This window comes from Phoca vitulina, unplaced genomic scaffold (genome assembly GCF_004348235.1).
Source record: "Phoca vitulina isolate PV1807 unplaced genomic scaffold, GSC_HSeal_1.0 scaffold40, whole genome shotgun sequence".
Taxonomy (NCBI): domain Eukaryota; kingdom Metazoa; phylum Chordata; class Mammalia; order Carnivora; family Phocidae; genus Phoca; species Phoca vitulina.
The window spans coordinates 5,166,066-5,180,962 of NW_022589743.1; the positions used below are offsets into that span (position 1 = coordinate 5,166,066).

Consider the following 14,897-nt stretch of genomic DNA (forward strand, 5'->3'; position numbering starts at 1 on the left):
TAGTTTTCCCAAGGGGCATGTAATGGTTTCAAGAACAGTATGTGTATCTCAAAGCTCATAGGACTGTAAATGAGAGCCAAGCTGGGAATTCCCACGTACCAGGCAACCGTTCAAGCCATGTAAGGTAGAAAGCAGGGCAGAAATTAGGTTCGGCTTTTTTTCTTGCAGTGTGTTATATTTTTCTAAAGTGTGATGATGAAATTAACCCCAGAAGACCCAACCCATCTGTTATCTTACATCCATAAAATTCTCTACAAACTTTTTTTTTTTTTTTTTTTAAGATTTTACTTTATTTGACAGAGAGACACAGCGAGAGAGGGAACACAAGCAGGGGGAGTGGGAGAGGGAGAAGCAGGCTTCCCGCCGAGCAGGGAGCCCGATATCCCAGGACCCCGGGATCATGACCTGAGTCAAAGGCGGATGCTTAACGACTGAGCCATCCAGGCGCCCCTCTACAAACTTTTTTCAGTGAAAGTTGAAAAATTTACTAAGGACTTAGTTGTTGATAAAGGGGGTATCTTGCATTTCCTCTTCACGGAAACAGCAAGAGGCAGCTGGGATCATTTATTTACATCCTATGAATTTTGTCTGCTATTGAGGTTAATGGAGCTTAAAAAAACAGTCCCCCAGCAAGCACGCTAACCCTGAAACCCCACGTTGTAGCTACAGGAAGGACTCTCCCCACCCGTGGCCCGCACTCCCCGCTGCCTGTGCTGTGGCTTGGCCATTTACCTGTCTGTGAGATCTTGGCTCAGACGCAGCCATGTCCACGCCATCCCTGGGGCCTGGGGCCCCTCCGCGGTTCCTCTTCGTCAGCCAGTAGCGAACGGGCCTGCTTTTCCCTCAGGTCACAGGTCCTGTGAGGAAGGAACCCACCTGGCTTTCTCGGGGGCTTGTGATTGCTTATAGAAGGCGTCCAATATCTGAATAAAAAAGGAAACCCCTCAAAGACCAAAGCGTATTAAAGAATCGCTCCAATACAACTTAACTTTAACGTTTTATTTTGTGTAAAAAAGGGCAAATTTAGTGAATTATTTTCATCTTGTACACAAAGTTATAATTTTAATGCTTTTCACATCCATGCTGAAAATTTGCAGTTTGGTAAAAATGAAAGGAACATAAGTTTCTCTGAAGGAATTTCTCACGCCATTATATACACTTCATGAGAAAGTCTCAAATACTTTCTCAGTGATCACAAGTTACCAAGAAAATAAAAGATTAAATTTGTACAGATATTGATCTATATATCAAATACATACAGAAATGATGTAAAAACCTTATGCAGTTTACTTTGACCTCTGTCCTCAAAAGATTTGCCCAGGGACAGATGCTTTTCTTTTGTATAAATGACTGTGGCTTTATTTAAAATATGAAAATCAAAGGAAGCAACCCAGTTTCATCACAGTATTTTTAAAATCCCTTCCCAATAGTAAAGGATCATTACCAAATATATAGCACCATAATACAAGTATTGATGGGAGAGGGTATTCACATCACGCAAAATTAATATAATAAAAACAAACAAACACTGAAAACCCGTGTTAGTATCCGTAGAATAAGAAGTTGATAACAGCTTTAGCTTTCCTCATACACAGCAAGGAAAAGGTTAAAGAGTTTAAACTACCAAAAATCCCCAAATAATCCTAACAGGAAAAAAATGAAAACAAACCCAAGGTCAGCAGTACAGTTTGAACCGTAAAAGAGAATGGGGCAACTGGAGTTATGGCTAAGACATAAATCTCCTCTGCACTAACTTTTCTGTTCATCAGCAGCAGGAGTTAAGAGCCTGAACAACGAGGAGGGCTTCAGACTGTTTAGACCGTAGGAAGTCCTTGCCAACCTTTAACTGTTGGGCATGGGATCAAGACGAGAAATACTTCACACGAACAGGTGGGACATTCGAAAACGCTCAGAGCCTGGTTTTGCTGTGTGACTGGAAGCTTCTAAGACCTGGCTACAAATGAACATTGTGCACAGAACTAATTACCAGGCTCCAAATCAAATCCTTCCTGGTTTACTCAGTTCCCCACAGGGCCCCTAAGCCCCAGGTATGGCCAAGCACGCCCTGCAGCTCCTGTCATGGAACCAGAGCCTGAGAATGAAGACCGTGGTAAGCCCTGCTGTGAAAGTCTTCTAGGCTTTTCGCTTACGGGAAGATTCTTAAAAGTTAAAGATTTGGGAAGTGTGAGGATGTCACATTTACAGTAGGTCCCTCTCAGTAAGGTTGTTTAAGATAAATATCCAGTAATTTAACAGCTGAATTCACATATATTTGACACATGAGAATCAACCTGGCGTTGATATGATCTGCATTTATGCCCCTAAAGAGTCAGTATTAAGAAATGTTGACATGCGATTCCATACATTCTTACACTATAAAGTAACAAATTTTACTTCCAGTAGCAACTACAAAACCTTATGTTATTAACCCCTCTTGCATAGAATGAGGTAAACCTGTGTGTATTACCAATGCTATTATTCCCCAAAGTAGAGCAATATTTTAGAAAATAAATTGCTGGTTTTTAATGTTCTATGCATTTTAAAATTCAAACAAAAATCTTACCTAAAGTGGTCTCCTGGGGCTTTCCATTACCATTTTTTTTTTTTAAAGCATTCCATAGGCTGAAGGACTTTAGAGGTTAATCATTTTGATTAATTTCTAATTAGCCCTACCTATATTCCAGAGGAGATGGCCAATGTTACCACTCTGAAGAGGCCAGGCTAAGACCCAGAAGCACTTCTAGAACAGATGCAATTAATTCCTGAGAGTTTAGTTTATGAACCTCACTGGTAAACGCTAGAGCTCTCTCATTCAGTCACAACTCAGAAAGTTAGAATGCAGAGAGCAAACCTTTCACCAATTTACCCTTGTATCCTTTTTTTAAAGGAAGCCATGTGAATTTTAAAGTAGGGAATGTTTGAAATGGTCCAAATCAGTTATTACTGTTAAAATTAATTTTGAATACAATTAAAAGACAATTCATACTATATATATATATATATTTATATATATGGAATTTTAAGAAAATTAAATTCTCTTTCAAATTAGTTTTTTTTTTTTTAAACAAATCCAGGATAGTTAAAAGCAGAGCTGGAATGATTTTGAATTCTAAACTGATTTTTGGCTTTAAACAACTTTTGATTTGATTCTACTGGTAATACAGAAGAACATCTGTTTTGGGGTGTGGTTAGACTAAGTATTATCTAACAGATGGAGGGAAATGGCAGGGAACTCATCAGAATCCCTCTCGTGGGGTATCTTCTAGTAAGGAAAAGAAAATGAACGAAGGACAATATTGCATTTTCCCCAACCCCTCAACGTGTAGACTGAAATCCTGTTTATCTTGTCAACCATTCCAGTTTAACACTTTAGTGTTAGGATAATTTTAATCATTTTTTAATTAAAAGAGAACATATAAAATTATCCAGAGTTCTTCCAGTTTCATATAGAACTCCAAATAAATTTTCACAGAATGAAAAACATTTCTGTACAAACATTTAAAATGGGCTGCAATAAAATGCCAACAAGCAGAATTAATTACCCCTTCCATGATCTTTGTGGTGGTGAACCCTCCACGAGGGGGGAGGGGTTCAGTTGCATATTTCTGCAGCAAAGGAAGCTGGAGATGTGACTGGCCTAACTTCTAAAATCCCAAAATCTCCCAACAGGTACCAAAAAGGTTCATTTGTAATGACAGTTCATTTGCATTTACAACTATATCCTTCTTAAATCATTTCCTTCAATCCTGCTACCTAAACTTTAATCTTACCAAAAAGTTAGAATTTCAGTTGTTAACAATGCACATAAATCCAAACTTGGAAAATATTACAAAATTCTTTCAAAAGCTTCAAATACAACACAAAAATTGTCCATCTTTATAAATTGAAAAATTTCCCCCCACGACTAAAATAGTTTCCCCACCCACCTGAAAAATCTGGAACTGAAATTTTCTATGTTTAGCAAAATGTCCCAGTAGAAGAGCCCCGCTGTACAGCTCGAGTGATTATAAACCAGTCCCGCCCTCCACTGCAGCGCCCTCTCAGGGCTCTTGTTTGATGTAGAAGCTGGCAGAGCCATTGCTTTCCTGATCAGATGCTCCTTGGAGGAAATTATAATCCTCTCCGTCTATCAACTCCTCCTTCAGCTGCAATGTCGTCACTGCATGAAAGAGATAAATGTATGGGCTGTTATTAAGCCTTTCTGGAGTATTCAGATTACTTTCAACCTTCAGGTTCCACCAACTTTACTAGGAAGACTTCTTCATGTCTTCAGTAACTCTTAAAAATTAACCCCCTGAAGTATGAACATTTAGTTCATTTTAATTTTCAAAGTATATCAGCAGGTAAGGAAAGTTCCATAAAGAACAGTAAGATCCTGCATGCTGGACACTGCACGATGGACATCTTCAATGAAATGGTCAAGGTAATGGTGAGCACTAATTTGGCAAGAATAATTAGAATTTTTCTTATAGTATTCACTTTTATGTCAAGGTCTATGTAACAATGACCTATTTCTCACACGATTCTGAACTATAATATTTAAAATAAGTAACAACACAATAAACAGGACTTCGATATAATCTTACTATTTCCAAGGAGTACCTTTATTAAGAAGATTCCCTGTAGAAAAAAGATATAAATCTGATAATCTTAAAATAGTACTATAAATAATACAAAGTATTCTATCATCTATGAAAGATGGGTATTATGTATATACAAAATTTACATATTTGTAAAAACAAATGATAAATCTGATATTAGATAAACACCTATGTTAAACTAAAATCATGGAAAACTTGAGTTATCATTTTAGGTAAAATAAAACTACTGACGTCGGCAATGTGAAAATCACTGGTGCAAAACAGCCAACATTGCCAGGGGCAACACCGGACAGCAGTACCGGGGAAGTCCTTACCTGAGGACTTCTTTTATTTAAAAAAAAAAAAAATTTTTTTTTTAATTTTAAGTAGGCTCCACGCCCCACAGGGGGCTTGAACTCAGGACCCTGAGCTTAAGAATCGCATGCTCCACCGACTGAGCCAGCCAGGCACCCCTGATGACTTCCTTTTTAATGAAAACCAACCAACAGTACAGACAGTCCTCCATTTATAAACAGGTCCAGTGGGTCTTTATTTCTGTGGACAACTGTTTTTCAGTTTCTAATATTTTCAGTGGGGTTAGATTTCTTGACAGCCACTGAAGTTGTGCTAGTCAGAATCCTTAGGGACAGGAGGGAGGGCTCTTCCTAAGCATGGGCAAGGATGAAGAGAAAGAAAAATTTTTTCTTTGCTGGGCCCAGCAGTGGTCTTGGGCAAAAACTTTAGGCTGTTTAATTCTAAGATTTTCCTATCTCTTTATATTTCCCTACTTTTTAAATAAAAATGATCTCAGCGAGGTGCTAAAAACTAGTCTTAGTAACTACCAACCTCTCAGAGATGTGTCCAGGTTTCTTAAGATGTTACCGTTTAACCAAAATTGAGCTGGTCAAATTCCAAATAATAGAAAAGGATGGGTGATCTTGTATGCTAACAGTAATACTGACTGGGATCTAATCCCATGGTGAGCAGTGCTAGTTTTCTTCTCCAATTCCGTCAGCACACAGATGTGTCACATCAGAGGTCACAAACTGTGTCCTTCCCACTCCCTCGCCTGCGTCCAATGGTTCTTTTGAATTTGACGGAATATTCTGAAACAAGAGACTTCACCTAAGACCCAGGAAAGCAGGGAGACTTGGCAACAGGACGCCAGCAATCTCCGGGGGCTGTGATCAGTGGGAACTCCCCGGCTGCTACGCTCTGTAGCCGGGCAGCCCGAGCCTCCCTCTGCCATGGTGCCTGCCACCAACGTGCACGTGCAACATGTGACTCCCACTCCTGCCGGGGTGCTACTCCTCCCTGAGGGGACCGGTCCGCTTCCTGCAGGCACCAGCTCCAAACAAAAAGTGCAAACTTTTTGTTTCTTCCATTATGGAACTTTTCATTACAATCGGAAAGAGAGGATGTGCACATATATGGAATGTAAATTGGGAACTGCTTATATAGAAAAAAAGGTCAATTTATGGGAAGAATCAGGACTCAGTGTATTTAAGATGAATAGGAAGCCAACTAAGTTTTCATGAAGCACTAACTAGACAGTGTCACCATGTGGAACAATATTAAAATGGTTACACTTTTGTTTTTAAAGGTTTTATTTATTTATTTATTTTTCGAGAGAGTGAGTGTGCATGCACATGCACACACAAGGGGAGGGACAGAGCGAGAAGCAGGCTCCCCGCTGAGCAGGGAGCCCAATGCGGGACTCGATCCCAGGACCCCAGGATCATGACCCGAGCCGAAGGCAGATGCTTAACGACTGAGCCACCCAGGCGCCCTAGAATGGTTACGCTTTTAAAGTCAAATAGTACAGTCATAGAAAAATATTTTCTGTCCTGATCTTAGTTACAAAAGATTAGTTCCAAAAATAGTGGTCTTTGGTGCACCTGGCTGGCTCAGTCTGCAGAGCATGCGACTCTTGATCTTAGGGTTGTGAGTTCAAGCCCCACGTTGGGTGTAGTGAGTACTTAAAAAAAAAAAATCTTAAAAAAAAATAGTGGTCTTTGACATCTTATTTAATAATATACAGAATAATCTTTTGAGAGATGTCAATTCATTTCATTTTACTTTGGTACTTGTTTTGGTAATGGTGTTAAAAAACTTCATAGCCCAAAGACAGAAAAGCGAACACACTATGCCTGTATTAATAGCAAAACAAACACGAATCAGACTGTTGAAAGTCAAAGCAAACAAGACTGTGCAGTTCTTTTCTTTCTAAAAAAATTACTTAATATAATTAAAAATGCTTTTATGGAGTGTGAGTATCAAGTATATAATAGTTATCCTTCAAATCTAACCAACACACATTAATTGTTAGGACATTTGAACAATACCGTGAAAATAAAACATGGAAAAGAAAAACCTTAAGTTTCATTAAAGGTGCAGTACCCACGATAAAAGGTTGGTTGAAACAGTATCTTGTTATAGGATGGTCAGATGGCTACATGAATGAGAAAAGAACTCCCGTGCTTCAAGACCAAACATGTTCCATTCAAACCGATGTTGTTTTGTTTTGTTTTTTGAAATGTAAGAAAGGTAAGTTGAGATTCTAAACAGTTCTGAAACTATTTGCATTTACTATTAACAACAAATTTCTGGATTATGCTTCTACGCATCTTAAAATATGGAAACAATGTGCTTAAAAAAAAGTAACTCAAGATAAAGGTGAAACGTTCACTCAGATGTGGAATGCTTCCATGCAAAGTTTCACTGTTTTCATGGAATCTAAAATAAAGCCTGTCTGGTATCTTCACGTTAATGAATGATGGATGAAATCAAACAGACCCTGTGGCCGAATGTCAACTTCCATGCAAGTGCATTTTCTGAGCTCCGTTTTTAAAAGGAAGTCACTCTGTGGACTAATCAGTAACATTTCCGGGGGTTAAACTAATGGAAATCATATTTTCCTAGCTGGGTAAGTCCATAAATAAATTCTCAGTGGCTAATCAAACTGCAGCTTTTAGGCAGTTAAGACAGGAATGCAGTCCTCACACCATTACAGCAGAGTAAGATCACACCACATCCCACGAGATGTGCCCCCAGCTGAGAAGACACTGCAGACTCCGGTGGAGATCGTGTGTCACGCAGGAGACCCCCTGGTTTCCGTCCCATGCGTCTACTCTGAGTTCTTGGGTTTTGCCAATCCTAGAAGTTCTATTTTACATGAATCCGTAACCTCTCACAGAACACAACACACACACCTTCTAAATTAGTCCAATGCTTAAAGAAAACACCTAAAATCCAATAAAAATTCAAACATATTCAGAGCTCACAATATCTATAGTTAATAACTTAGATTAAAGAAGACTATGTCATAAATAACAAGTACAAAAACAAAGTCAAAGAGACAAGAAAAGAAATTGAAATGTTCTTTAGACTTTGAACGTTTTTCCACTAAAGAGCAGATAAACTTAGATTTGCAGTCCTAACCTATTTTTTATACAAAAAAGGCACAGTAATTCCTCTAGATATAAGGATATCAGAGTCATCTACACAGAGATGGACTAGGGAGGATGAAGATAACCTAATACACCGGTAGGGAGGCAAAAGCTAACGAACATATCTTAAAAGGCACCCCCCCAAAAAAACCAGCCAAAAAACCCCCACAAAAACCAAACCCCCAAAAAACTTCAGGTATAAAGACATTATCAAACAGAGAAAGAAGAAGAAAACAGAGCTAGGTATTAAGTCCCCATCAGGGTTTTCAACACACAAAAGGCATTGTGAAGACTACCGATTAAATAAAACCACCGAGTTGAAAAGCAATAGCTAGGATAACAGCAGAACACACGCCGAGGCCTGTAGGACTCTGGCTGCGAACCTGTCTCTCCGTACTCATGTCTGAGGTTCATCACATGCAAGCGAAGCCTTTCTGATACTCTAGGATAATACGTTTGCTCTCAGCAATTACAAAAGGCAAAACCTTTTGCAGTTTTCCTTACAACCTACTAGCTTGGCCAAACCAATTAAATTCAAATTAAATGTCACTTCAGAAACATGAAGTTATGGGAATGAATTTTACTCAAATTCAACACCAAAATTATACAAGTATTTATCTCCAAGTTCATGTTATTCAACTACAATGGTGGTAACAGTGTTACCACAACCTAAATTCCATAGGAACGCAAAACACATCCTTCCTAGTGAGTGAGAGACACTGTGGAATGCTATGAGCAAAGCCTCATCTTTGGGTCTGATTAATCAGGCTGATCCCCAATGGTGTATTTCTCCCCCAGGTCAAACCACATGGAATTCTGCGATGGAAAATGTTCAACTATTTTAATGAAACCATGAAACAGTACAAATTGTCTCACAATTCCATCAACTGAAATGATGAGCTTTACCCTAATGTGAGGCTCAGAAGCGGTTTAAAAGAAAATAAAACTCCCTCCCTGATGATTCAGCTTAGTGAAGTGACTACCTAGGACTAGTGAAGATGAAGTTTTTAGTTGAAAGAAAAAGAAAACTTTAATGAGTCAGCATCTGTCATGCCGGACCATGCTTCGTCTCCCACCGCCCTGCCCAGACTTTCACCCCCTGTAGTACGTGAGGTGCTGATGTGACTATTACCTGTTTTGAGGCTGGGCCTGAACTCTCGGCTAGTGCTGGGAGGTGGGAAGGCCTCCGGGGCTGTCTGTGCTGGAAGGGTTCGATATGGAGGAGGAGTCAACTCTTCGTCACCAGAGAAGCTCCTCCGCACCCCACCTGTCATGGGCAGGCTCGACAAACTGACAGGCTTCTTCCCAATTGGCATCTTCCTCTCTAAATATCAAGTCAAACTAAAGTAAGCTTTTACTTACATGTGTGGTAAGAAAAGTGCATTATAACTAGGAAAGACTGTGTTGCATAGGATACTCTGAAAAGAGAACCAACTATGCAAGGTCTGTATTTCTGAAAACAAGGAGTGTGAGTGTGTGTACGTGTGGGGGTGTATGTTCCAGGTGAATGATAGGGGAGATTATTTCTGGTCTCTTGAGAGCCTGGTAATCCTGGTTCCTGACTCTTAAATCAATTTAAAATACAACAAAGCGGGGCACCTGGCTGGTCCAATCAGTGGAGCATACAACTCTTGATCTCGGTGCTGTGAGTTGGAGCCCCACATGGGGTGTAGAGATTACTTAAAAATAAAATCTTAAAAAAAATAAAATGAAATAAAATACAACAAAGCAAAATGAACTACTAGAACATTTAGTGTGGAGGATAGCTGGCTAACTTCCTTCAAGAAAATTTTACCGTGAGGGGGGTTGAAAATCCAATGGAAGAGAGAGAAGATTTTATTTATTTATTTATTTTTAAAGAAATTTAAAAAAAATATTTAATTTATTTATTTAATTTGAGAGAGAGAGAGAGAGAGAGAGAAACAGCATGAGAGGGAAGAGGGTCGGAGGGAGAAGCAGGCTCCCCGCTGAGCCGGGAGCCCAATGTGGGACTTGATCCCAGGACTCCGGGATCATGACCTGAGCCGAAAGCAGTCACTTAACCACCTGAGCCACCCAGGCGCCCGAGAGAGAAGGTTTTAAAACCCTCCTTGTAGGGTAGCATTTCACCGCCCATATTAGGCCAAACATTGGCTTTGGGGAGAATCAAACAGCCAAATAAATGTATTATCTGGGTGGCAGGATTTTACTGATATGAAATGTGCTCCCCTACCTTTTGGTTTACAATCCAGTCTTTTAGAAAACACTTAAAATTCTTACTCTGAAAAGCATTTCTAAAATTTAAAGCTTGTTGCCTGCAAGTACTTAAGCAATCTAATTTCTTTTGAAACACATTTTGGTTATAGTTTCATAGGTAAACATAAGCCTTCAAAGACTTATATGATGCCTTCACCAGCAAAAAGTACTCTAAACTTTGCAAATACTGAACCAACATACTGCATTAGTCAGTTGAAAGCTGAAGGATACTTACATATCTCTGGGACTATAAATTATATCTGTTTTCTTCCAGACTATACAAATGACCAAGGCAAGAGCAATCAGAAATTATGCTTCATGAAATCAGGACTAAAAGATAAATCTAAGTCCGACAGTATTCCTATGTAAAATGGTCTGGAGACTAAGCTAGTAGTGAGTACACATACAACGCTCAACCGACAAACCCAAATCACGTGCAGCAAATCATTTAGACTTTTCCTAATGTACGACACACTCAGAGGTAAAAATCCAAGGAGGATCTCCAACTCTCTACTACTTCTAATAGCCCCTGAAGATGGTTCAGAAATTAGTGTGCTGGGTTTCCTGCTCCAGAAACCTCGAAAAAAATAAGGCTTTTCAGACTGGACAGACCACACGCGTACAACTGTCTATCTGATCCTCTTGGCAGAACATTATCATTACTCAAAAGCACTCGTTAATAGTTATCCCTTTATAGCATGAACACAGATCTTTGCAAAACAAGCTAGAACAATGAAGCCAATGAACTATTTCTGTTAAAAAGAAAAACCACAAAGCAACCAAACAAAAAAACAACACTACCAAAGAACACACCAATGGATGATTTTGGGTACAAAAAGACCGAAGAGCTAGAAGATGAAAAAACCATTGAGCCAAATATAATAATCTGTAGGCAAACTTAAAAGAGTTTGTGGCTGATCTGCTAATGATACTGCATGCAATGGATCAATCAGGTTTATAAGAAATTCCTTCTTATTTGGGCAAGTCAAGTCTTGCAGGAAAAATGTCTCATGAACTATGTGATGAGCAATACAGAAACAGTAAAAGGCACGGGGAGTTACAATGAAGACGGCTGCTTCTTCACTCACACAGCACTACAATTCCTTAACCTCAATTCCAAAATTCACAGTTTTCCTGTAAAACTTTGGCAACAAAACCAGATCTCACTTGGTGATACTATTTATAATCTTAATTTGGCCCATTTAATACAAACATTTACATATACTTTGCTTCAGAAAACGTGGAGTCTGCAAGGGGTGTTACATAGTATATGCCACACCTACTATACTTCTTTTCTAAAATCCGGAAAGTTCTGAATCCCAAAACACATCTGGTCCCAACGGTTTCTAATAAGGGACTGTGGGCTCATAGTCCTTTTCCTTCCTATGTCCAAAGGACAATTTAAAGGCATGAGATGATGCCATAATAGTAAGAGCTATTACAACGTTACAGTTAAAGAACATGATAAATTTACAGCTAAACTCATTTTCCCAGCTAATCCAGAAATGCGGTACTATTAAACGTCACTAAAAACTGGCACATGGATATTATCACCTCATTAGTTTCGTACTTCTTCCCATGTCCCTGGCCCATTAATTCAAAATCGTTAAACCCCTTAAGCTGGAAATAAACCCACAAAAGTCACATTGAGGGAGGCATGTGAATTGTGTACTCAATGCTCAGAAATTATTTCTAAAAAATACGTCATGGAGTAATCAATGTTCTTAATTCAACACCTTGGAAAGAAAATTCTGAACCTCGGTCTTGTCCAATAGAAAGTGAAAAGACAGGCTAACGCAGCTTGTGCTCTCCAACCTCACAGAAAGCTTAGTGATCACGTGTGCTATGGTGAGTCCACTGACAAAGCCGTCATGGGGATTCTTCCTCCTCATTTCCAGCGACATGGGGATTGCTTTGAGCTGCCTGTTTGGCAATGTTCTCTAAAGTTCTTTCAGGTGAGTATCAAACCTGGCAAGCAGCTAGTGGGCAAAAGAACTCTGGACAAACGGGAGGCCTACGCCTCTGATATAAAAGAGAGGGTGAAAGAAAGGCCTGGAGGTTATCAGTGTTGAGGCTGACGTGGTTTCATGCTGGGAGGACACGAGAGCACCACGGCAGGGGTTGGTAGAAGTTTTTAGTCCCCCAGTGGGAAAAAAAACTATGAACAAAGGACTGTAATCAGAAAGTAAGGATATATTTGATTCTTCATGGTGCTTCAGTCTCTTGGTTGGTAATGAGACAGATTAACACTTATTTAAACATATGGCAAGTCAGCTGGAACAATCTGTTTTAGTTTTAACCCTCAAATGTACTTTTTACTTTTAAAAGTATCTTTATATAAAAATAATCTTATCTCAGAATGAAATATTCCACAAGTGTCATGAAGAGAAAAACCTGTGGCTTCCTATGTGGGGGGGGAAAAGATTTTAAAAGAATCAAAATAGAGCTATCAATATATCCTATATTATTTTGGCTATTAATGCCAATAACCATTCATTGTAAGGTTAAAAAAGAGTATAGAAAGGATATTTAGAAAAAAATTTTTAAGCTTGACTTTGTTAGCCATCAACTTGAATTTCTTATAAATATCATCCTAGAAAGAGAGTTTTGGTTTATAAGAAGGATGGGTTTCTTAAGCTCTAAGTCTGTTGTAAATATCAAGTACTTCCCTTTTTAAAGTTTTATAAAAAAGATTTAAAAAAGAATTAATTTTCAGTAGGTTTACCTATTATTTCAAGAACTATTTGTACTCTGTTCTTTACCATACATGTTTTACAATATTATGGCGATCATTTGTCCTGTCCACTAACATGTAAGTGTTTCTCCTTATTGAGAAGGCTTGCCTTTTATGGTATACTGCACCTTTAAGCAAAATACATACTGCACAGTCATTGGCTCTCACAAGGGGTATTAGTTTCTGTGCAAGAATACTGTGACCCCAATTGGTTAACAACTTAGGAAATGTATATAAACACCATGTGGTGACCCACTTTTCTTATGTCCTTTGTATTGCTGGGACTTAGCCTTTTTCTTCTGTTTTGATGAACCTGATTGGCTTTCTCTTGACGCTGAAAAATAAAAGGGAAAATTGGTACCAGATAAACATTGTGAGCACACGACTCTAGATACACCTTAGATGAATTATATTTACCAAGACCATTATGCTTATAAAAGTACATGATGCTTTGAAAATAAGGGTGCTTGTTCCTGTAAAACCCATGATACCAGACAGATTCCACTATTTATTCAATAAGCACTTATTATATACAAATATATTTTAGCCTATCATTTCAAACTCATTAAAACAAGTCTAGTTGCATTTGGACGGTGCTCTTACTGTGGTGTTTCTGCCTAGTTATTATGTAACTGACTACTGGGTTCACACTGCTGTGGTACTCATGGTCTGAGTCTGTGATAGTGTTGTTGAGTCTTAAGATCTTACCTGGCAACCAATCAGACAAAGGTATATTCTTGTCCTGTGAGCTCACAAGATGACTTATGTGAAACAGTCCTCTGGAGAATTGCTGATTTTTACAAAAGGACACCTTTTCTGTATACCAACTTACACTGTGATGCCGGAGGCTGTAGCTGATATCCAGTTAACTGACACCACCCTACAGGATAGAGGTCAGGGGACTCACAGTCTACCCACTGATCATACTCTTCTTCCCATCCGTCAAAATGTATCCTCAAGAGACGATGAATAATTCGAGTTACTGTGGCTACACATATTAACCGTGGCTCCATGAGATCTACTGCTTCTAATTTCATTCCTACACGAAATCCGTGATTTGGAACATCCTGACATAGAGAAGCAAAACATTACCACTGGTGAAAAGAAGAAGGCATGAGTCCACTATCACCGAGAAAGGAAAAAAAAAAAAAAAAAAAGAAGCAATGTAACCAAATAACCTAATTTAAACCAAAAAAAAAAAAATCACAAACAATTCTTTAATTATTAAAACATATGAAGGTGAAGTATTTAAGAACTAGTTAGGAAATGTATTCATTTCTATTTTACTCAGATTAAAAACGAAGCAAAGTCTGAAAACAAGCTTCATAATCTAGGTAAAGAAAATACATTGTTTTATTACCATATATTTATTTATATTAATCTCCATTAAGAAATTCTAATATAAAGCCAAGACATTTTGATCAACAATGATTTGCATTTGTGAGGCATCAAAAAAATTCCACATAACTATTATGCCATTATTTACATTTACCTTATTAAATAGTTTTACTGGTGCTGCAATGGAGCCAGTTTCCCTGAGGTAGTCAAACCATTTAAAAGGAAGTTTTGTGTAACCTGAAAAACACACCTGATTTAACTAGCAGTTCATTTAAAATTAGCAAAATAGTAAAATGTAGATAAAAAGTTAACTTAGTATACACTGAGATCTCAGATTTTAGGTTATATAATAAACTTTTAACTCTTGCTCTAATACTGTTGAATGCAATCATCCTTCCATGTTATAAGGATTTTCTTTCGTTTCTAGACAGACACAGGTGCACCTACTTACCTAATGCAAAAGTGTCTCTCTCCTGTCTACCACAAGAATTCCAGACTTTTGCTTTTAAAATCCTAGGCTTCGGACAGTCTAGCATTTCATACTTCACAGTGATATTTTTC

General features: G+C 38.4%; 1 protein-coding gene across 5 annotated transcripts in view; it reads right to left on the reverse strand.

The window, feature by feature from the left end:
* Window positions 1-459: 459 nt before the first annotated feature.
* MBTD1 (mbt domain containing 1) overlaps window positions 460-14,897 on the reverse strand; it is a 65,813-nt gene continuing 51,375 nt past the window's right edge. For all 5 annotated transcript variants that reach the window (XM_032428407.1, XM_032428410.1, XM_032428409.1 and 2 more), the window contains exons 14-17: window positions 14,491-14,573; window positions 13,831-14,065; window positions 13,255-13,332; window positions 460-4,159 (exon numbers count right to left, since the gene is read on the reverse strand). In XM_032428407.1, coding sequence (XP_032284298.1) covers window positions 4,041-4,159; window positions 13,255-13,332; window positions 13,831-14,065; window positions 14,491-14,573 — 515 coding nt within the window. In that variant the 3' untranslated portion in view covers window positions 460-4,040. The remainder of the gene's footprint in view (window positions 4,160-13,254; window positions 13,333-13,830; window positions 14,066-14,490; window positions 14,574-14,897) is intronic.